The sequence below is a fragment of the Calonectris borealis genome, chromosome 2, assembly GCF_964195595.1.
Source record: "Calonectris borealis chromosome 2, bCalBor7.hap1.2, whole genome shotgun sequence".
In the NCBI taxonomy this organism is placed as follows: Eukaryota; Metazoa; Chordata; class Aves; order Procellariiformes; family Procellariidae; genus Calonectris; species Calonectris borealis.
In genome coordinates, this window is record NC_134313.1 from 153,435,108 (window position 1) to 153,458,786 (window position 23,679).

Here is a 23,679-nt window from a genome sequence, read left to right on the forward strand (position 1 = left end):
ATGAAAGTCACCCAAAGTAGAAATGTAAACTTTATTATAGGTAATTGCTGTCTGGTGCTTCACTATAAGTACATAACAATACATAAATATGCAGAGTTCAGAAGCAAGAGCCTAGATTCTATAGACCTTAACATAGCAGAGGCATCTCACAATAGAGCTGGACCAAGATGGCCAGCGGCCACCTCTTCTGATTCAAAGGTCTGTGCCTTGTCGTAGACTGTTCTTATTTGATCACTGATACCATTTAGAACAAGGTGTAAATTATTCTGCTCCTCAAAATAACCAAAAGTAGTTGTACTGGCAGTTAGAAATAGCTGGAGTGAAGAGGTGCTCCTATCATGCGCTCCTGTGCTGGCCAGACATGATTAGAGCAGAGATGAAGGGGTACACAGCTGAGATCACTCCAACAAAAAGGCAACTGCAAGGTGTATGAGCAAAACATCTTCCTGGTTTCCACACAGAACAGCTGACATATGGTGTATATAGAATATGTCTTATGGGCAAATAATTTTAATGCAATTAAACCCATTCAGAGGTTACTGGAGTGTCTAGGACAGCCTCCGGGAAATCTCAGGTTACAGTGAATTGCTATTTGCTATTTGACCAGTGCAGATAATTTAACAAGAAAACTTTTTTTTATTACTTTTGTTGGCTGTTTACAGTCAACAGTTGTTTAATAAAGGCTTTTCACATTATTTCATTAAGAACCTTGGTATCATGACACCATTGAACATCATGAGATGTCTGTGCAAGACGGGATACAATTCTAGAAATTTACTTTGTTATTTTTATATATCTGAAACTAGCAAAGCTGTTAATCTGAAATAGTACTTCTCTTTCAAATTCAAACTTAATATTGAACATTTCCAGTAGAAACTTCAACACGTATTGCTTAAACACACATGCATACACACAGCCTAGACATCTGTTTGTCATATCTATCATCTTTTTCTGTTACAGTGTTATTTGCCAGAACTTTTGAGAAGTCTAGTTTAATTGCCTGCCAATTTAGACCACAAATACAAATGTAAATAAACAAAGTTATACTGACTCTGTATTGTGCTCGCTGGTAAGATTACAGGGTTTAATTCTGGCAGAATGTAATCTTGTCTTTTTTCAAACCACAATTTAGCATATTTCTTAAAACTTTCACTAGTTGCTGTGGACTGCTTTGATAAATAGTATTATATACCAATGACTCAAACCCCATCTGTTTAGCTAAAATAATTGTACATTTTAGTTTATAAGATTCTAAACCCTCAGTTTTGAATGCAAGAGTTGAAGTTATAGGTTTTCAAATGAAAAGGGCAAATGAAAGTCTAGTAGCAGTTAAAGAATATGCACTAGTCCTCTGTTTTTAGTAAGAGAAAAAGAATAACTTGTAAAAAGTTCCTCAAAAAGACAAGTGTACATAAAAGATGTGCAGTGGCATCTCTGTCAGTGGCTGTGCAGCAGACTGAGTATGGAGAACAGCTTCACACTGTCCACATAATAGTGGACATAAGGACACATTCGGTCACATAGTTACACTTTTTTAAGACAAGCCAACTTATTTTTTACTGAGAAAAGCTGGCTGCTGTTCTTTATTTTACATAGCCAATAGAGTCAATAAGAATCGCTTAATTGCTTGAAGTTGCCTTAAAGTAAAGGCTTGGTGCAGAAAAGTAACACTATTGTACCTTCCACTCAGTAGTTCTAGAAGTTAAAGTGTCAACTAGAAAACATGACAGAGAGAAAATATATAAAAGACATATAGAAGCTGTAGATTTACCTATGCAGATCTACTAGCCTCTCTGTGTCAGTGCAGGCTTCCTCCATGGAACATATGATAAACGTACAATATTTCCCTCAGAAGTTAACTGCACTGTTTCATAGAACACTCTCAGTTTTTTATTTCTTATATTAATCCCATCCTCTTCATTACATACCCTTGAATCATTCACAGAAACTACATAAGCTCCACTCTCGGTCTCCACTGTAGGTTTCCACATACCTACTGCTGCAAATATAACCACATTCAAAATAGAAGACTGCTCAACTGAATATTTAGTCTCTAATCTACCTTAACACACACGCAGCTAATGAAATGTAAGAATATATCTGAAAATTCTCAATCCTTATGAGGGCTTGATACTCCCTTTAAATTTTCCTGCTTCGTTCTGGGTTTCTAGTACGTATGAAAGTCAATGATAGCAGAATCCAGAAAGATCATTATAGTTTTCAGAATTTCTGTAGTGCCAAACTAAAATAGTAACTCTTTAAACAGTGCTTGTCTGTACCAGATGACAAAGAAAACAAGCCTTAAGACCTGCCAGCCAAATTTGCCAGAAGAAAAGCTAATAGTAGAGAACAACTGATCTCCTAGAACCTGTCAAGCCATTCTAAGGAATAAGTGATTATGAAATAAGGAATGGAATAGGGATCCAGTCAGATGAACCAGAAAGACCAGAAACAGTTAAGTATCAAACTGCAGTAGGAAGTTCTCATCACCTGTATACACTTACAGGCTACAAGTGGCTTTGCTTTGCTTCTTTCTAGAAGATTATCTTGGCACATGTATTGGGTTTGTGTGGCAAGGTTTGGGGAGGGGGGGTGGCTGCAGGGGTGGCTGCTGTGAGAAGCCGCCAGAAGCTTCCCCCATATCTGATAGAGCCATTGCCAGCCAGCTCCAAGATGGACCCGCCGCTGGCCAAGGCCGAGCCCATCAGCAATGGTGGTAGCGCCTCTGGGATAACGTATTTAAGAAGGGGGAAAAAAAACCTGCAGGGCAACAGCAGCCGGAAGAGCGAAGTGAGAATATGTGAGAGAAAGAACTCTGCAGACACCAAAGTCAGTGAAGAAGGAGGGGGGAGGAGGTGCTCCGGGCGCCGGAGCAGAGATTCCCCTGCAGCCCGCGGTGAAGACCATGGTGAGGCAGGCTGTGCCCCTGCAGCCCATGGAGGTTAACGGTGGAGCAGATATCCACCTGCAGCCCGTGGAGGACCCCATGCCGGAGCAGGTGGATGTGCCCGAATGAGGCTGTGACCCTGTGCAGAGCCCGCGCTGGAGCAGGCTCCTGGCAGGACCTGGGGACCCGTGGAGAGAGGACCCACACTGGAGCAGGGTCCTGGCAGGACTTGTGACCCTGTGGGGGACCCACGCTGGAGCAGTCTGTTCCTGAAGGACTGCACCCTGTGGAAGGGACACACGCTGGAGCAGTTCATGAAGAACTGAAGCGCATGGGAAGGACTCAAGTTGGAGAAGTTCGTGGAGGACTGTCTCCCATGGGAGAGACCCCATGCTGGAGCAGGGGAAGAGTGTGAGGAGTCCTCCCCCTGAGGAGGAAGGAGCGGCAGAGACAACGTGTGATGAACTGACCACAACCCCCATTCCCCGTCCCCCTGTGCTGCTTGGGGGGAGGAGGTAGAGAAAATCGGGAGTGAAGTTGAGCCCAGGAAGAAGGGAGGGGTGGGGGGGAGGTCTTTTTAAGATTTTATTTCTCATTACCCTACTCTGATTTGATTGGTAACAAATTAAACTAATTTCCCCATGTCGAGTCTGTTTTACCCATGACAGTAATTGCTAAGTGATCTCCCGCTCCTCATCTCGATTCACGAGCCTTTAGTTATATTTTTTCTCCCCTGTCCAATTGAGGAGGCGGAGTGATAGAGTGGCTTTGGTGGGCACCTGGTGGCCAGCCAGGGCCAGTCCACTGTAGCACATCTCCACATCCTTGTTAGGATGTGTCCTTTTGGTTAAGAACGTCAGAAAAGGTTTACAGAAAGCAAATGAACTCCATTAGTAGTTTCTAACTATTGCTTTAGTCCCAAATTCTGTAAATGGAACAAAGTGATACTACAGACTATGTATCCTTCATGTCTTTGTTGACTTACTCTTCCCAAAAAGGAGGAATTTGGATGAGAAGCTACAATTTCAATTCTTGCTCTACCTATCTGAGAGGAGGAGAAGGGAGAGAACGGATGTCCCTTTTTTTTGAGGGGGGGTGGGAATCCAATATCTTAACCCTGTGAGAGGCAGAGCACTCAACCAAGCAAATCATTTAAATGTGTGAGTAGTTACACTGTTGTCAATGTTTTAACTAAGCATTGGTTTAAAATATTTTGCTGGATTGGTATCAAACTTATCCACACCCGGATGAATCATGCCTTGGAAAAAGATAGCAGCATTATCTCTTCTGGTACTACAAGTCTAAATAGCACAATACATCAGGTACATGTCACAGTCTTGCTAATAATAATAATTTCTGTGTAGTGGGTTTTATGTAGTAGTAAAAAGTATATTCTACTCTTGGTACAAGATCTTGCTTACTTGTTAATGTTTTAAAATATTTTTTAAAACATTTTAAAAATTGAGAAACTTCAACAGAGAATTTTTTCATATGAATCAAATTCGACATTTGATCCCTTTGTCCACTCTTTGCAAACTCCATAAAATTTTGTCCCAAACAATCTGTACTCTCCTTCTTAAAAACAAGATGGACTTTGTTCATCACAATGCTATCAGCAATTTGTGTTATTTTTGGTGCTTATACCGACCACATTCCAGTATGAAGCTATCCATACTGGATACTACAAGTGATAGTCCTGAGTACTGGAGTATGTCAGAGGTTTTATAAATATCAGTTTATATTTATTGACATTTAAATTTCTCAGTTGATTTACAATGTTAATTCTGTTAGGTTAATATATTACTCTAAAGGCTGATTTTTAGTAAGATATGTCATGGAAGTGATTTCATTTATGTATACTTTTATGCTACATGGCTAACTGTTCATATAACCCATGTTTACAGTTGTGTACCATCTAGCCTTTTGCCACTGGGTGACAGCCAAAGCATGAAAACAAAAGCCCTATTCAGAGGAAGAATTCCCTGCACTGCTATATGAATATCAAGTGAATTATGCAAATCAGAACAGGAGGAGCTTAATAAAACTCTCTTTCTGACCTTTCTTATGTATAAGGAGGGAAATATGCCAAGAATCTTGAGGTAAATATCCCTGTAAGGGAACAGTAAGCACAGTAAATGCTGACCTCAACATTTAACTGGAACACTTAATCATAAAACTCAATGATCTTTGTAAGCTGTACAAATCTACATCACAAAACCAAAGAGAGTAGCAACTCTCTCAGTAAAAAGACAGTCTTTTTCTTTGGTTTTGCAAAGGAATAAGAGGGCAGAAAAGGGTCAAAAAAACGTCTGAGTTCATAAAAGGAATGATGGAGAGGAACAAAACAGATAAAATACAAATAATATTCTACTTTAAAATTTTCAAATTATTTTTCATGACAGTAAATGTGCACATTTCCTGTTGAAATGACTTTCTGTAATCTAGACTACTATTTATGATTTGAGAACAGATGTAAAACAAGAGGCAAAACAGGTACCTATCATACAGCACTTTAAAATGGTGCTCTGTAACTTTGAATTTTAACTTTAATAAAAATCAGTTTACTAAAGGTTTATCTGATTTTCCCCAAAATGTAAAAGCTTTACATTCTATATACTTCCTTAATGAAATTTTTTATATATATATATAGCACATTCTACAGTAGGATATAACTAATCCACACTGCCCTGTGGAAAACAAAAAGTAAAATACCCTTTTAAGTCAGATTAGACTTGACTACATTTGTGCCAGAATAGCTAAAAAAAATTTTTTTTCAATATTTAAAATGCTATGAATATGATAGCTTACATCATATTTTCAGGTTCTGTTGCACAAGCTCCCACTGCTTTGGTGACATTCACAAGTAGTGCCTGATCAGTTCCAGTAAGTAACTTCACTAGAGGTGGTATTCCATCACATTTACGGATAATAGTTCGATTTATTGGCTCTTGGCAACATTCTCCCAGTGCTCCAACAATATTTACAAGAACTTCTTCAGGCTGGTCAGTAAGCAGTCCTACCAAAGCTTCTATCACTTTATATTCCCGAAATCTAAAATATAGAAATAAAATCAAAGTTGTTATTTTCAGTATGTTACTGTTGTAAGTTTAATTTTATAATTAAAGGATAATTATAACTGAATTATAATTGAAGTTTAATTTCTGTAGGTAAAGTATTTTGTTGAAGAAATCACAATACAAGTAAACCACTTCAAGAAGTTCTTGAATGTGTGACATACCGAATAATTTCTTACTCCACCTTTTTAAATACATTTTTCTAATTTAGCTACCTAGGAATCTGCAGAGTAGTTTGAGAGTTTTTTAAAACTTGACATATGGATGCAACATCTATAAATAGCTGAAAACAAACTGGAAGACTGGCAAGTACTGTGGCATCCTAACTTCCAGTACTTTTTCCTGCCATGTTAACAATAGCTAGAATAGAAATATATCAGACCCTCTTCCACCTCTCTGGACCAAAGGATCACCCTTACTTTTCACTAAATGTTAACCTTTAGAGGATTTGCCCTGACCAGTTCTATACTTAGTTCAGGCCTAATAAGTGTAGTTTCCTAAGGTCAGACCTATAGTTCTAGTACATTTCTGTTGTACTATGTTAGATTCCATTTTGAAATCAAGTAATAAATTGACAGAAATTTGAGCTGACTGCTATATTAATACATCCTTCATTCTTCATAGCACTTTTGATACTGAAAATTAAAAATATGTTTTTAAAAATCCTGGAGGTCCCATCCTACAAATAGATGCATGCTAAACCTCAGAAGTTCATCCTTCAGAACAGGACTTTACTCTTCAGTACTGGGGTTGTCTTCTAAGTTCATTTTGTTCAGAACTTAGAAGATTCTTAACACTTAACAAATACTGTATCTTCCTTTCATACATTTTCTACGATACACCTGGACAATTCTACTTGGTATATCAAGCTAGATCTACCCTGTATATTATCTAATAATTATGCTTTGATTTATACCTTTGTGTAAATATACATAGTTCCTCCCCTAAAGAGATAATTTCTCTGAAGGTACAGAGTTCTCATTTGTGCTTCCCTCACGGCCCCTAGCTTCTGGAAATGTCTACTTGAGCTACAAATACTCTGTATTTTCCAGGAATCAGTTGTACATGTGGCTTTTCTTTCATACAAAAAAATTAGTATTTTTGAGATCTTGATGGCAGAACTAGAACTGTTTCAATAAAAGTTAATCTTTCCAAGCTGGTTTATCAGTATAACTATTAAAGCAACTGAGAAATGAGAAACTTTCATTTTTCATGATTCAAGACTTTGCTTAAGGAGGAATATTTCTCTCTTTGTTCATTATAATTTGGAAGTATCCCTATAAATGTTTTCAAGAGAAAACATCAACAGCATGAAAAAAAGAGCAACAAAGCAAGCAAACAATTTAAAAAAACCCCTGATTTTCTCTGGCTCCTTTTCTGTGTTGCATATCAACTGCTTCACAGATGGAACGATATGAGCTGGCTCTGTGATGGGCAGGCTACTCTCTGACAGAGCTGTTGGCTCGGGCCATCTTGTGTTCAGAAGCAGTACGGCTGCTTGCACGCAAACTGGAATCTGAGCTAGTCAGGCCCAGGCACCTGTATCAGGTCATTGCTGAGTCAGCACAACATCTCAGCAATGTACTTCAGGTATAGGAAATACTGTGGAGTAGTTCGAAGATAATTAAGTGGCCCTGCAGGAACCAGCAGGGTTTGTTAGTTCTAGCTTCACGCCAGACTCAAGCTCATCCCTCCAGATCTACTCACGTGTTTTCATATTATTCTCCCTGCTTGTTCTGTAGTGCCCTCCCATCTTGCATTTGGATAGGGTATACTGCTTCAGACTCAGCACTACATAATACATGAATTCAGCTCAAGTCTGGAGCTGCGCCTGGCTAGTAACCTTCGTAAAGCGTCAAGCACTTGCCAAAGATATGTGAGTAGCCCAGCAAAAATCTGTTTGTATTTGGACAGAATTATTGGCTACAGCTATACTAATAAATAAAACAGGCCGTGGCTCATTCTCTAGCCCTGAGGACAAAAAGCACAACATAATATCCGTATGGCTAAAATCTCTTATCCTCACAATTCAGGGTGGCCTCACCCATTCCGCCTAATGGAAACAATCTGTTGCCTGCACTGTTCCCAAGGAGTGTCTGGGCATTGTCTGGGAGAGCGCCTGCTGGCACAGGCCAAACTGTGTAAGGGACTGTGCTAGCAGTTAAACAGTATGGATAATCATAACATAGTGCCTGAACCCTGAAAAGTTTGGCCCTGTTTAGTTTACTAGTATAGAGAGAGCCATTCAGTCCGTATCATCACTGATCGATCCAGAACCAGGATGCCTCTGTGCAGATACCCAAAGCCCACAGAGAAGAAGGATATACCCTTCTGAAAAGCCAGGTTACTGTGCAGTCAAGAATGCAAAAAGCAGTAGGACAGCAGTAGAGTATGTAAAGACCATGGCTCTGTATAAAAACAGTTTGGGAACTCATTTAGTAAAAAGCCAGACTGTAAACCCCTATTACTGGAATTCTTTCTGATTTTTATCCAGCAGTTATCTATCATATCTGCTTGTCCAGCAAAGTACACTAAAATTAGGGCTGCAGGAAGAGGTTACCTCTTACTGATACTCCTTCCAGACCAGGAACCTTACATTCCTCTGTAGAGCAGCATAACTTCAGCAGGAAGCCTAGCACATACTCCAGTGGAGAAGGCTTTTTTTTGAGGTAAGGGGCATGAATCTGATAAATGAATTTTAGATGAGGGGGTCGAGTATTCTCAATCATTAAGCTGTTCCATGAAAGGTGGAGGGCAGTAACTCCTGCTGTCACATGCTCAGATAATCACTCAGAACCCTGATACTGAGAGGTTGTAGGTACCTATGGTAGGACTCTCATCAGTTAATTCCACTCATTTAGAAGCTGGGTGTCCAGACTAAGCTACTTTTCTGAGCTCCTTCTGTAGTCAAGGAGAGAGGCATCTAGGCTAATTATCCTAGATTCAAGTATATTTCTAAAGTAGGTGGACCTAATGTGTATTAGATATCTACCCTAGAATGAGATAGTTTGCTCTCTGTCTCGACGTAAAACGTTAAAGCTAAGTGTGCTAACTACTCTCTCTATGATGCAGCAGTGATTCTGGTTTGTAAGCTACAGAGAGGAGTGGAGATATCAGATACGCCCACGTGTCAAACATTTAGTATGTGCTAGTACACTTCCTGACTCAATGTCCTATATCTTAACTATTGTTTAGAGGCACCAATTGTCCCCATTGACTCTTAAGGTTCTAGGAACTTAACACTTTCCACTGTACCCTGACGAGGTCAGGCAGCAATTTTTTAAGTATTATAAAACCTAATTTGAAAACCCAACTGATTATAAAGTATGGTTTTGAAGAATCATAACATAACAATTTTGAAAACAACAGAGGCCCATAAAATCAAAACATGAAAATGTAATAAATGTTCGTAAAATTAAACTGTTACTTTGACACATTCTCTCCACTGATTGCACATTTCCAGATTGCTCCTGTCACAGCTGCTAAAAGTTCTTTGTTTTCAGAGTTACCAAGCAGAACAGATAGTGGTTGTAGACCTCCATGCTGTCTAACCAGGTCACGTGTTTCTTTATCTTCTGCACACTATACAAAACATTAAATATATATATTATGTACATATTACGTAAAACGTGTAAAATGATGTCTTCAAAAGCTAGGTGTATTACGTAATAATAGTAAAAAAATACAGAAGAAAACATAAATATTCTATTAAAGTATTTGAATATGCTAACAACTCACTAAGAGAGTTTGACAGTAAACTGCTACTGTATATGCAGCAGTGCTTATACTGTCACATTGTCCATCTTGTGGGCCAACAAACATAAAAAACCAAAGCAGTTCTTTGCACAGTATGCCCCACCTCTCTCCGTTGCTTAGCTGTGCAATTTAGGGCTTGCACACAAGAAGAACAAGTAGGAACTTAATTACAATATTAAATATGCAGCTAAAATATTCTCATAAGAATTAAGCCAAAGACCATCAACATTTCTATAAAGTAATTTCTTACACAATAGAGAAATAGTAAAACTAAGAAATATTAAAACTGACAGCACATGAAAACAAAGGGCTAATCCTGGCTCTGATCTACTGATTATAATAATACAATTACCTTAAATATGGCACTTGCACAATGCATCTGAAGCTCCTCGTGTTCACTGCTTAGATTTTTCACGAGGTTCTCAATCATTCCTTCTGTCCTTATTGCAAGTCTGTAACTTGGCTAAAAAGATAAACTGCATCTTTTAAATCCTGTATATAACAGTTAATAACACTAGTCACAATAATAAGACAGTGCTACAATTCTAGGCTTTGATTTTGAGAAGTCTTATACTTTATTTTAAACACAAGTCATCTGCATTGCCTTGAAAATACTATTGATGTTCTCAAAGTTAATCAAATACATGAATTCTCTGCAGTGCTCTTCAAATCACCTGTAAAACCAGGTGCTGCAATGCCTATTTTGTAGCCACCTGGCTAAAACAGAATTCAGAATATTCTGACAGGTATCCAGACTCCCTGCTCCAAGCCGAGGGAGAAAAAGATGCTTCAGAATGGGATCAAGAAATACTCACTCATTTCATTGAGAGCCAGCAGCCAAAACAACAGATCAATTCCTAGAACAAGGTTAGGAAAACATGTGCCTAGAATTAAAATTTTTTTGTGATCTTTTCTTCCAAATTTTAACCCACAGGCATTGTAACAGGGGACCATTATTTAAGAGAGGGGAAACATCTGTGTAAAAGAGATGCATTTATTGTTATTTCCAGATAAGAAACCCTCAAAACCTTCACTTTCTCAATATAGACTTATTGAAGCTAAAATCTGCCAGGTTGCTGCCTCGTGGAGCATGCATAAACCTGTGTAGTTCACAAAGCTAATTTTGAAAATACAAAGTGTTTTATAATGCAAAATCTTTTGAACAATCATGTCTTCCATGTCTCAAATTCACCAAAAGAACTTATGTATATTTTTTACCTTAAGTGCAATGCACGTTAATTTCAAATATGATTCCACAAATGGAGAAATAACGACTCATCTTATATAGCGATGGTAAAAAATACTTGTATTCAAATTTAAAAACTGAATATACTCAAAATTGTGAAACCTGTCAAGGAAATCTGTAGAAAAAACACATATATTCCTTTCTTCTTTTTGCAGTCAATCAGACATCGACTTACCCAATTCACGACGATATTGTAAACCACACTGCCCTGCACTGCATTAGATCTTCTTGGCCACACCTGCAGGTTGGCTTTGTAGAATTTAAATTTACTGATTAACCAGAATATGGCATCTTAAGTTGCCAAATTTGTCAAGTATGATGAAAAAAATGAGTATAAAATTAAACTGATTAAGGATTTAACTTCTATATATTTTCTTTCAGAAACTACTCCTAGTCTTTTAAATAAAAAATATGTGGTCTTTACTTCATCACAAGCTGTGACCTTCTCAAAAACAGTTTGACCTCACAAAGCATCTACTTCCTGACAGAATAACTACCCTGGTTTAAGTGACAGTCGACCATAATGCTTCCTTTTAGTAGCTAATTGTTTTAATGATTAGAAATAACTTAGCTATATGTGTTTACTTACCTCTGAAGCACATTCTTGTAGTGTCCCCACTACTGGGGTTAAGATGTTTGCATGTGAACATCTGAGCCATCTACCTAATAATGGAATGCCACCAGCTTTACGGATTGCTTCTTTATTTTTGCTGCTTTTGCTGCAGCTCCAGAGTGCCAAAGCCCCACAGCGTGCTACTTCAGTATCTTTTGCTTGATATGGTGTTAGACTGGTTGATCCCACCGAAATACATTCCAACAGCCCAACCTAAAAAACCCATTTTTTTAATTATCTACAGGGAAGTTTGATATTATACTGCTTTTTAATGATGGCAAACACTACCATGAGAATCACGTATACAACATATGACATATTTTTTGGACAAAAATATGCATACGACAAGGGTACAAATTTTAATGTCTGCTTACCAATCTCTTGATTCCTCCATGCTGCCTTACTGTCCTTCGTGCTCGTTTAAATCGAGCAACATTAGCAATTGTTTCAGCTGCCAAACATTTTAGATCTTTATCTGGAGAGTCCAGTATTTTCACCATGATCTGTAAGCCCCCAAGATCTGCAATTGCATGTCTGATCAGTGTATTTTGGCTGATTTCCTTCAGGATTTTTAATGAACCAATCTAAATAATGGAAGATAACAGAAGTTAAACATTATTTAAGTACACATAAACAGAAAAATTCTTTAAAATGCTGGGTTATCTAAAACATTTTATCTTTTAAATTGAATCAGGAGAAGGAAACTGAAAGTCAAAGAAATTGATTTTTTTCTAAAAAATCCTTGAAATTGAGAAAATAGAGAAATGAGAAAAGGAAGAAATCAATTTTCTTTATACTATGTAACTTTGAAAATTGAAAAAATATTCTAATAGAAAAGGCATATTCATTGCTCTATTCGACAAAGCTACTTACCTGACATTTAATTTCTTCTGTATCAAGTAAATTAATTAACACTTCAAGACATCCAATGTCTCTGATGGCCAGCTGACAAGTTTCTTGAGCCAGATTGAAATCTCTCATTGAACACAATGCGATTACAGTAGCTGTTGGATTACCTCCCTAAAATAAAGCAAATAATTAACAAATGTGTAAAGTGCATTTAATATAAAACTTAATCTCTTCTACTAGTACCAGTAAAACTACTACTAAAGAAGAAACATGTTAGATTATTTTGATTCTATGGTGTTAAATAATGCAGACAGAGTAAGAAATGGAATTATTGATAAAGTCTGCAAATGGCATATAGATGGGAGTGAGAGTGAATAGCACAGGTGCCCCATTACTAATATGGCTTGCTCTGAATGGACTAGTAAATTAGGCAGTCGAGTATTGTGAGTTTTGTATGAGTGTTTGCAGATAGCAAAAGAGCACACAGTGAAGATACAGACATTTCAGAGAAGCTATCTGCATTCTTTGCATTGGTGTTCACTCTGGAAGAAACCAAAGAGATTCCAGCTGGAATCTTCTACTGTGGAGGACATTTCAGAGGATTTTTCTGAAACTGAAGTCACTGTAGAAAGTTTTTATAAAAAAACCCTGACATTGTGAACAATTACAAATTGCCATTATTAGATAGTATTCAACTGAGTTATAAAGGAAACAGGGTAAAATAGTTGATTCTGTAGAAGTGGCATGTATCCTCTTGCTTCAAACTGCCCTGTTACCAATGTCCTGGGAAACAACAAATGTGATGTCAACTTTAAAAAGAGTTCAAGGGTTATCCAAGGCCTTTTAGCCAAATAGCTGTGCTGGACAAATTGGTAGACTGTAATAAAGAACAGACATCTGTCTAAATACAATATTCTTGCAACAATATGGTATACTTAGAGTCACCACGGATCTGTTAAGAGAAGTCCTACCTTACAAAACTTACCAAGCTTGTGGCAATGGTGATCTAGTTGATATCTCTAACTGGACTCCATAAAGATTTTGACAAAGATTCTCCCTGGTATCTTTTAAAGAAACTAGGCCACTATATTATAAGAGGAAAGGTCATTGCATGGATTGAAAAGAATGACTAAAGGATAGGAAACTGGGAATAAGAGCAAATAGTCAGTTCAATAAAGGGATGTGATTTAGTGGAGCTCCACAGATCTGTGTTGAAGCTATGCAGTTCAACATACTCAAACACCCTGAAAAATGGAAGCACTGGTTATGTGACAAAGTTAGTTGATGATATTATGATTCAGGGTCAGTTGTGACCAACTGTCAAAGAACTTACTAAGACTAAGAGGGCAAATGAGAAAATGAGAAGTGATGCACATCAGAAAAAACAATCCTAACTCCATAGATGAAATGACAGGTTTTCAGCTGACCATTAAAAATCAGAAATGATATCTTGGGATTAGGGTAGATGGCAACCAAAAAACAAATGGAATATTAGGACTTGGAAAAAAATAGTGAACAAAGAATGTCACTATACCACTGTATAAATCCATGGTTCACATTCACCTTAAAAACTTCATGCAGTTCTGCAGCCTCAGTTTCAGGAAGGTTACTGTAGCACGGGAAAAGTTTCAGAGAAGAGCAGCAAAGATAATCCAGTTTTTTTCAGTCTAGAAGAGGAATGCCTGAAGGGAAATGATAGAGGTCTACGATGTTAGGGACGGCATTGAGCGGGATAGATAGGGATTGACTGTCCCATGTCTCTCTTAAGACAGATATAATCTCTTTTAATAATGAGGTGTAATAGGATTCAGGTTAAAAAGAAATAAAGGGAGTTGGTTCTTCAAATGAGGCAACAGACTAGTGGAACTAGTTGGGAAAGGATTCTGTGAAAGTTAAAAGATTTCATTGAAGGTCAGTAAAATCATTAATATCTCATTCAGTTTTCAACTCCCTGAGCTAAAAACAGGTGGGGGCTTGGACAGTATTAGAAAGCTGTGTGTTTGCCCTGTTCTTACTTTGCCCTGGGCATTCATTTATGGTTCTGGGTTTCTTCTGCCTTGGTAGAGTATGAACAGAGTTTCACACTACTGTAAGTTATGCAGCCAAGTTTCCCACATTTGTGGAAATCAGAGGTCAGGACATCTGGAGTGCAAAAGATGAGCTTTAACCACAGAAAACTTCCATCCTGGTTATCGTGTCTCCCCTCCTGTTGCAGTTAGGTTATTGCGATACATTGTCTTTTGATCTGCCCAATACAGTGTCTTTTATGTCTAAATTTAAGCTCATATACATACAAACACTGAAAACAGGATATAGCTCAAGGTAGGAGTTCTATCCTGGAAACCAGAGCATATAAAAAGATTTGGGATGTTGAATATGAATTTGAGATTACAATGTAACAATTGATTAAAAGGATGAATTTGGGGATGTATAAGTGAAAGTACTAAATAGGAACATAGGTATTATCTCTTTTTAGGCACTTGTGCAATTACTACTGAAATTCTATGTCTAATTTTCCTTCTTACAGTTCTAGAAGGAAAGTTAAAAAATGGAGATGATTCAGAGAAGAGAAATAAAAATGATTGTAAGCCTGGAAAATAGTTGCACTAAGACAGACAGGAGAAGCACTATTCAGTTTATTAAAAAGTAAATTAAGGTATGATTTATTCATAGTGAATAAATAAATCTATGAGAAAGAGGAACGTGATCACAGAGAGCTTTACAGTCTAGCACAGAGGTTTGATGATTCGAAGGTACTAAAATTTAGATGAGGAGTAAAGTGCAAGTTTTCCATTGTGTGGTTAATTATCCTTTGGAAGAAATTACTTAGAGTGATGATAAGTTTTCCAGCAGTGGAAATTTTTCAGTCAAGATTGGATGTTTTTCTGAAAGATAAGCTCTATTTCTGTAACAGCTGCTACACTAAAAGCAAGAAAAAGATCAAAGAATACACCCTGATATGCGGAAATTTAAACCATATGATAACAATGGATTCTTTTGAACCTATAATATAGATTTACAATTAATCAAATCAGGTATGAACCCAGCTGCACAGAAATTAGGAGGGCTGAGCTACCATGTAGCTGCAACAGAAGCTGGAGTGCATGAGCAATGCCAACTGGTGCTAATGTGGAAGTTACTTAGAGCACCTAGTAAATCAAACTACAGTATCCACCTCCCACATGCCTCTGAATTCCAGGGAAGCTTTGGCTCCCATCCAGATCTGAAATGTGCTGCCCAAGCCCATCTCTTTCAGATGACACTTCTGAAACTGTAAAGGACTTTGAGCCAACCCTTTCCTAGAGGAAAATATTCTGCTCAGCTGTGCACATCATACTGTAATACAGAATATTGAAAAACTGAGTAATATTTGCTAATATGAAACAAGTAGATCTAACAAAAACATAGCATTTTGCAGCATGTCTTAAATGTAAACAGAAACAGTAAGACAAATACAGAAAAAAGTCTTTAACATGCTCTTCAACAGACACCATATATGTAGTAGAGAATCACAAGTGAGAAAATACATCCAAAAGGAATGTGAGAAAAATACTTGATAAAGTTTCAGATCAGTAACACATCAGACAAAACACTTCTGCTAATCAATGAAGTGTATCTGGATGGAGCTTCATAGCTAATTTTTACTTAAATTTCTTGTAACAATAGATATCCACAGAATGTCCCCACAGAAAATTGTTTAAATACGCAGGTAATTTTTTAACATCTGTAACATATAGTGTCCTAAAGGAAGATTCCTACAATTTTTTCATGTTACCTTTTTTTAATCATTGTTATCATCTTGACTTCAGAAGAAAATGAAACGTGTCTAGCTTTAAGAATATATTTCGATCTATTTTGTAAAATATGTCCTAAGGAATAAAATATTGTAGCAATTTCTCGACTGTTTTCCTAGAGAAATCAGTTTACCCACATATATCAAAGTCTAAATGATTTTTTGAAAAATCCGTAAAATATTATTCCAAAACTACACAGAATATTCTGTAGCTCAAAAGGACCAACAGCTGTCCTTTTATGAAGTTTGTGGTATTTTCATATAGTTTAGACTTTGAGATTTACTTTGCTTTGTATTATAAAAATTTCGCCACAGGTGTTTAAAGAGAAAACTTGTCTTTTTATTATTTTACATAAATGTAAGAAGTATATTGCTAATCTGACAAGCGATGTCTCTTCTTTTGAGGAGTGCTTCTCCTACAGTGAAACTACATTTATACATAACATAGCAATTAATAATTCACTTATCTTACATATACAATGGTTGGCTTCTGACATTTAATATGGACCAGGTTTTTAAAAAATAAACAACTTTTGGTTCTCTTACATTAAATAAAAAATAGAACTGTATATAAAATACATATATGCATTTTGTTTCTTCAGCTTCAAAAATGCACACACCACTTGAACTGTTTTTAAAGTAAAACCACAATAAAATATTTTTCATATGTGCTGAAGCATCAGTTCTACAAAATAAGAAATATTACTGATGGTTTCAACAATTATTTTTGTTTTTTGAAGTTATCATTACAGTAAGTCTTGCAGTACTTACAGCATAGATTTTAACATGCATGGAAATAGTTACCTCTCCATTAAGTTGACATAAAATCTGCATCATGTTGTTATACCATTTGAAATTTGATATGCTGGATGCAAAATAAACTCTACTGGCAGATTAACAATTTTAAGGCTTGAAATTAAACACAGATTTAGTTTAAAATGTGTCTCTCTTCCTATATGGTGGTATAATGTATATATCCACAAATTAAATGAAAATAAAACAGTATCACTGCTACATTAGCATAAAACATCTTCCATGCTATGTATGTGTAATGTCTCTATTATGATACCCAGAGCTCACAACTGAGAATTACAGAACTATAAACAATGTGTAGCAAAGCTTGTCTTTCTTTTACTTTTATTTTTGAGTTGTTTAACAGACCACTTTCATAACACAATAATGCACAGATTAATCTAGTTAAAACTTTTAATGCACGTATACAAAGGCAGCTGTTTCAGACGATGATAAGACTGTATATAAACTTGGTATCTGTGAGTCCAATCCCACATTCTGTGATGGGAAGAAGGAAAAAAAAAGGTCTCTATGAGACCTTCCCCATAAAATTTCTCCATTACGGTAGGGCAGAGTGTGGAGCCTGCCTTTATATTCTTTCCACAACTGAAAAGGGCATTTCAGGAATGGTGGAAGCTACAGAGGTGTCATGCAAAGATTGCTGAATTATCTTTTCATTCTTAAAAACATAAATCAAGATGTAATGTAAAAAGGAATATTAGCCCAACTACTTTGACTGCCTTCATAATATAGGTCATTAAGTTTTCATCCATTTATTTTTGTGTACCACAAAATAACTAGCATTTGACTAACACATACTTCGCATCTGTTTGGGGCATGACTTCAGTCTTGATTTAAAGATGTCAAGAAATGGGAATTCTAAAGGCTAATCATCTTTACTGTTAAAGTAATGAGCGTGCCTGACTTCACCACTGTTTTTCAATACATTTTGAAAATTTGGACACCAGAACAAGACTCACTGCTTCCAAAATCAGTCTTACCAGTGCTGTATAACAAGCTAACCTTACTTCCCTAAGCCTACTCACTGCTCCCGATTACAAAAAAGAGCATTCATCGTCTTTGCCGATGTACTTTGTTTACAGAAGTACTGAGCAACTGTTCAGTTGCTTGCATGCTAATTTCTAAAGTTTTTAGAGTAACTGTTTCCAGAAGACAGCCCCCCACTGTACAGGCATGTTCTGAATTTTGTGTTCTCATCTACTTAGTTTTGCACCTGGGCATCGTGAAGCACATTTGATCTGAATGGAGACACCCTGCCAAGCAATTCAGATCTGCCTTTGAGAGCCTGTCCTGTTATTCCACGTACTTCTCCATTTCTGGTTTTCAAGAGTGACTTCATATTCACATCCAGAACTCTGACAAAACTATTGAACAGTGCTAGGTTTAGTCACCACTATACTAGAAACATACTTATTCGGTGTTGTTTCTCCAAATATGACTGTATGCATCCGTTCCGAATGCACAGCAAGATGCAAGACGCATAAACTTCTGGCTGCATCCAGGCCCCCTTTTCACTGGCTTGTTTAATGTCCTATCTTTCTCCATTTAAAAATCCTCAGGCCTTCAGAAATTCTTCCTTAGGGTCTCATGGAATGCTGGACACTGCTTCTGAAGTAGTCAAGTACCTTCTGACACCTTCTGGCAGGAACGCATTCAAATACAGCATGCCTCTCTCCTGCCCCACTGCTCAAAGATCTCAAGCTATGGTGGCTCCTCAATGATAGAAAATGGTAGAAAATAACTATATACTTAGTGGCTGGTGCTAATGTTTGTTAAAATTAGTATTTAAGGTCACCCTAGGGCTTCTTAAGCCACAAGAGAGTTCCAGTGGGGGGAAAAAAAAAAATTAGCTACAGGGACATATTTTAATACTCTTAAGGATTTCACTTTTTTCCCTGTAAATTTGTTAAATGAATTTTACAATGAAAAGAATGGGCAAAGATGGCTTCCTGCTTATTTTGCAGCCATTACCTCCTAAAGCAGCTGAAATTGTCTTGATTCCAAACATAAGTCAGGGCAGTTTGAAGGCTGGTTGCCCAGGACATTGCACAGGTACAATCATATTTTTAAACGGCAGTGTATCAAATAGCAATTAAATAAAAGCTAGTAGGAGGTCAGAAATGCATCCATTGTTGTTATTTAAATTCAGGAAACCAGAAGGCATGATGTAATGGGAAAGAAGGAAAGAGGAACTTCAGAAGAGTCATGAGTGCCTTAAGAAAATTACATAATGAGTACAAAAGCAAAAATGTCATTGAGGGTGAAGAACAGGAAGTGTAGAAAGAGATTAGTCAGGCAAAATCATGAGCTCTTCAGTTGGCTGAAACTCAGGAAGCATACAGAGAGTGACAACAAGATCAAGTAACTAAGAAAGAAAATAAAAGAATAACACAAGCATATAAGGACACAAACCAAAATACAACTGCCAAGGGACACATGAGTTGAAACCATCGTTTTGTTTGATACTTCCGTAATAATCAAGAGGAAGAAAACTGTTAGTCAACAGCAAGCTTTCAACAAATGCAACCAAGAAGGCTAAAAACATTAATGGATCTTTTTTATGCATTAGTCTTTACTATGCTCTAGCAATGTATACTTAATGTCAGTGATGACGTAAGCACTCTGCTTATGCTAAGGACATAGATAACTTAGATGTTTTCATACTAGCTGAGTTTCATGGAATCTGCTCTACGGTACTGAAAGAATTGGCTCATGCCAAAGACGTTAGTTTGCAGAACTGCAGAAAAAAATCTGGTGTTAAGAATGGAACACAACATAGATATTACCTATCAATATCACAATGTTGTCAGAAAAAAAAGCAAACTTTACAGAGAGGCTTATAACCAGATTGTAACCTGTAAGATACAAGAAATCAACCTTCTTCAGTTTGGCACTGATAAAACCACAGTTTAAGTACTACATCTATTCTAGGTATCATACTTCAAAAAAGATACTGACCAACTTGATGAAGACCAGAGGAGGATAGCAAAATATCTCAAAAGTACGATCTACACAGAAAAACTGAAGAAGCTCTTTACTCTAGAGATGCAGAGAAGAAGAAGATCGTTTAAAGAAAGGCTATAAAGACAATCATCTGTTCTCCATGTCCATTGTGGGTAAGACAAGAAATAATGGGGTTAAATGACATCAGGGCTGATTTATGCTAGGTTTAAGAACTTTTTTAATGGCAAGAATATTTGAATTTTGGAATATTTGTCCAGAAGACACACAAAGAATTGATGCTGTTTTAGACGGAATAAATGACCTCCTGTATTCTGCTCTAGCCCTATTTTCTGTTATTTATTTTTTGTGAACTTTTATGACCATGAAATTTTGTAGATATTAAATGTGTTTGATTAGATATTTCCTTCTTTTCTTTAAAAAAGGATGATTGATCCATAATAGATAATAAGATCATAGATACAGATAATAGATAATAAAATATACAGGCTTAAGTTTTCAATATCATGTGTCCCATCCTAATTAAAACCCTTCCTCGTGAATACAAAGCTTTAAATTTTGAAACTATGATCTCAGTTCAGTATCTTTCAGAAAGAAAGATACAAAATTTCCTCTAGAGTCATCTCTGGAAAGGGTAAACACCATTAAAGTTTTTGCAGATGACCTGGCAGCAGGCGGAAACATGAGCTTTTCAGACAGCTGAGACTGTACAGGAGCTGTACAGGAGACCTATAGAATATCTATCCTGGCACAGTCCACTTTACGGTATGCATTACTCTGTTCCTTTTGCTTGAATGCTCTGACATCACATGTGGGATAATTATGCCACTTTGACTGATCTTCCTACAGCAGAGACCTGTATCAGAGTTCAGAATTGTCACAACTGACACTAGAGAAAGGACAGTTTTATAAGAAAGGCACCATACCTGGACTCAAGATACCAGTGATCCTTGAGTCCTTTAACAAAATTCCTGCCTGCTACTGGCCAGATGCCTTTTCCTAGTATCTTTGTTCCCCACTTCCAACTGAAACCTAAAGGCATTATTGGAGTACAAGTAATAAAAGTACTAACAAGACTATAAAGAAGATGATTCCAAATGTGTTGCTCAATTTGTAGTAAAATGCACCTACATGCATGGAAAAATATACACATTACTATAAAGCTATAGCGCATTTCAGTTTCCTGAGAGAAAGCAAGATTAAATAAAATGAAAATTATACAGCTTTTGGCTCACAAACATATCTATAAATATGGTACCTATTAGGAGCTTTTTTGTTAATTTATTTAATTTGTATTTGGATTTAGAGCAAATATGACTGAATGCAACCAGAAAATGAAATATTGTTTTACTTTGCATGACAATGTCAAAGATATATTTTTCTGTTTAGACCTATGGCTGAAATTTATTTTGCCATAGTAAAAGTTCATTTTATTTACTGTATTAAGTCCTGGATAGATACTTTAATGTGCATGTCTGTGATAGTATGCCTATGACTGAATAACAGGAAAGAAAATTGCTGTTTGTGGGCAGTTTTGTCATTCATGTGTATAATAATACTTACTTTTGATAATGAGTATATATAATCTGAATGGCAACTACAATATACTTGAAAAAAGTATGACCAAACATACCAAGTCAATATATTTTTAGAAAATTCTGAATAAACAAAATAGTTTTATGTGATATCCAAAAGAAAGTAGGTCAAATTATAGAAACCTTTATTGTTATACTAGAAATTATTTAATTAAAATTCATTAACGGAATGAAAAATCTCCTAGAACAAAAACATTAAGTGGAATCCCAGCCCAAAATATTATTTAAATATTGCCATTTTTATAAAACAAGAAAGCCAAAATAAGTAGTAAAGTATAAAACAGAATTCTTTATTTACACGTTTCTGACTTTTTGATTTTCTGTTGAACTTGGCTCTCTCAAGTCACAGACTATTTTGTAATTTTCTGCTGGAAAATACTTCAAAATTTAAATAAATTTTAATAAAGCTTAATGAAAGACTGAGTGTTGTAGTATAATATGTATAATATGCAGGACAATTTTTCTATGCTAGTGAACCTCTAAACACTCAGTTTTGTTTTGGTTTAAATACTAGTTCCATTTTTTCATTTTAGTTTATAAAACCTACAAGCTGCAACTTGTTAAAAGATGAGTTATGGACAAGTATAACTGAGTTATGGAATAATTCCCTGCCCCATTTCCTGAATCTTCTGGCATTCTTTGTCTACAGCCTGGCAGTATGTAAACCATACAGATTAATATAACTAAAGCCAGTGGAAAATCACAGGCATCACAAAATCACAAAATCCAAAACGTTCACATTGGGCTAAAACCATGAACAGAAGCTGCATGGTTTTAGTTGCAGATTAATACTTTGACCCTGACCCTTCACAGTGGCAGAAGTGACATATATGTTATGACCCAGACACAGTTTGGGTTTAAATTGTCACCATATTTTATGAAATTGATAAGAAATGAATTTCCAAACAAAAGAATAAGTCTATTATTTTCTGAGGGAAGCAGAACGTTTTGTTAGGCAACTGCTGATTCCCTCTTGAAAACTCTCCCAAGACATGAATCCATTCTGTCAGCTTTCCTTTTCAAATTCATTGTAATTGGATTCTACTATAGAGGAGGTAAGAGTCAATGTAGTTCATGTGCAAACATATGAACTTTTACTTCACTGGAGTAGGAATAGGAGAATGTTTTTCCCGGTAACTTCTCAAACCTCAAACTTGGAGAGAAGTGAAATGCTGACCCAAAAAACCACAAAAAACCTGGCCAAGGTAATATATAATATCATAACAGTGCAAGTTTATCTTCTCATTTGTGAAATTTTCAGTTTAGCAGTGAATTTGTTTCCCAGTTGCATCTGGACAATTTTGTAAAGACGATGGACCACACTCTTTTCAATCCTAGATAAATTTGGGGAGAAAAATAAAAAGATTGTAATGTGGACAACAAAACCACAATCCCATAGTGATTTCTAGATTAGATCACTGCAACAGATGTTAATTTGGGATTTAATCTAACTGATCCATCAGAAACTACTGTTACTGCAAAATGCCACCATTGAAGAGAACGTGTGAGCACTGAGGTCATTCTGAATTTTAGCTTTGGCTTAGGTTTTAGTTACCATAGGCCACCTGTAGTACCTTTGGTAGCTGTACCAGAGTTCAGACTTAAGCTCATATGGCAAAGTGGCTTGAGGTAACTGTATTTACAGAGTAAATCTTAGATTGTCTCCAGCTCACACCATAGTCCCCCAGTGACACTCCAGCATGGATGAACTCAGCTTCAGGAACCATCCTAGACTTCCTCTGCCCACCATGACAGGTTTTTTTAGCATATGCAAATTGCTTTATTTAATGCACAAACGATGATCTTCCACCATTCTTTGTAAGAGAAGCCACTCTCCTTGGTACCGTCTTATCTCTCCAGCAGTACACTGCCTTCAGCTGCCACTATCACCAACACAGACGGAGTCCCTGAACAGGTGATTTACCTCAGCATCCTTGATGATAGGACCGTGTCTTTGAAAGTGACAGGCCACACATTTCTTCAGCCCCAATTGAAGGAAGATTCCTCACTCATTTGGATCATGACATAATGAATCTCGGTCACTGTCCTGCCTTCTCCTCACTTTCAGAAGAGGTTGCTCTGGAGAACAGAG

The 23,679-nt window shown here is 36.7% G+C and overlaps 1 protein-coding gene across 1 annotated transcript in view; it reads right to left on the reverse strand.

Moving 5' to 3' along the window:
- Window positions 1-23,679, reverse strand: part of ODAD2 (outer dynein arm docking complex subunit 2) — a 92,756-nt gene that overhangs the window by 46,248 nt on the left and 22,829 nt on the right. Inside the window, 6 exon segments of the mRNA XM_075143983.1 lie at window positions 5,696-5,938; window positions 9,389-9,543; window positions 10,070-10,180; window positions 11,553-11,789; window positions 11,951-12,160; window positions 12,450-12,596. Coding sequence (XP_075000084.1) covers window positions 5,696-5,938; window positions 9,389-9,543; window positions 10,070-10,180; window positions 11,553-11,789; window positions 11,951-12,160; window positions 12,450-12,596 — 1,103 coding nt within the window.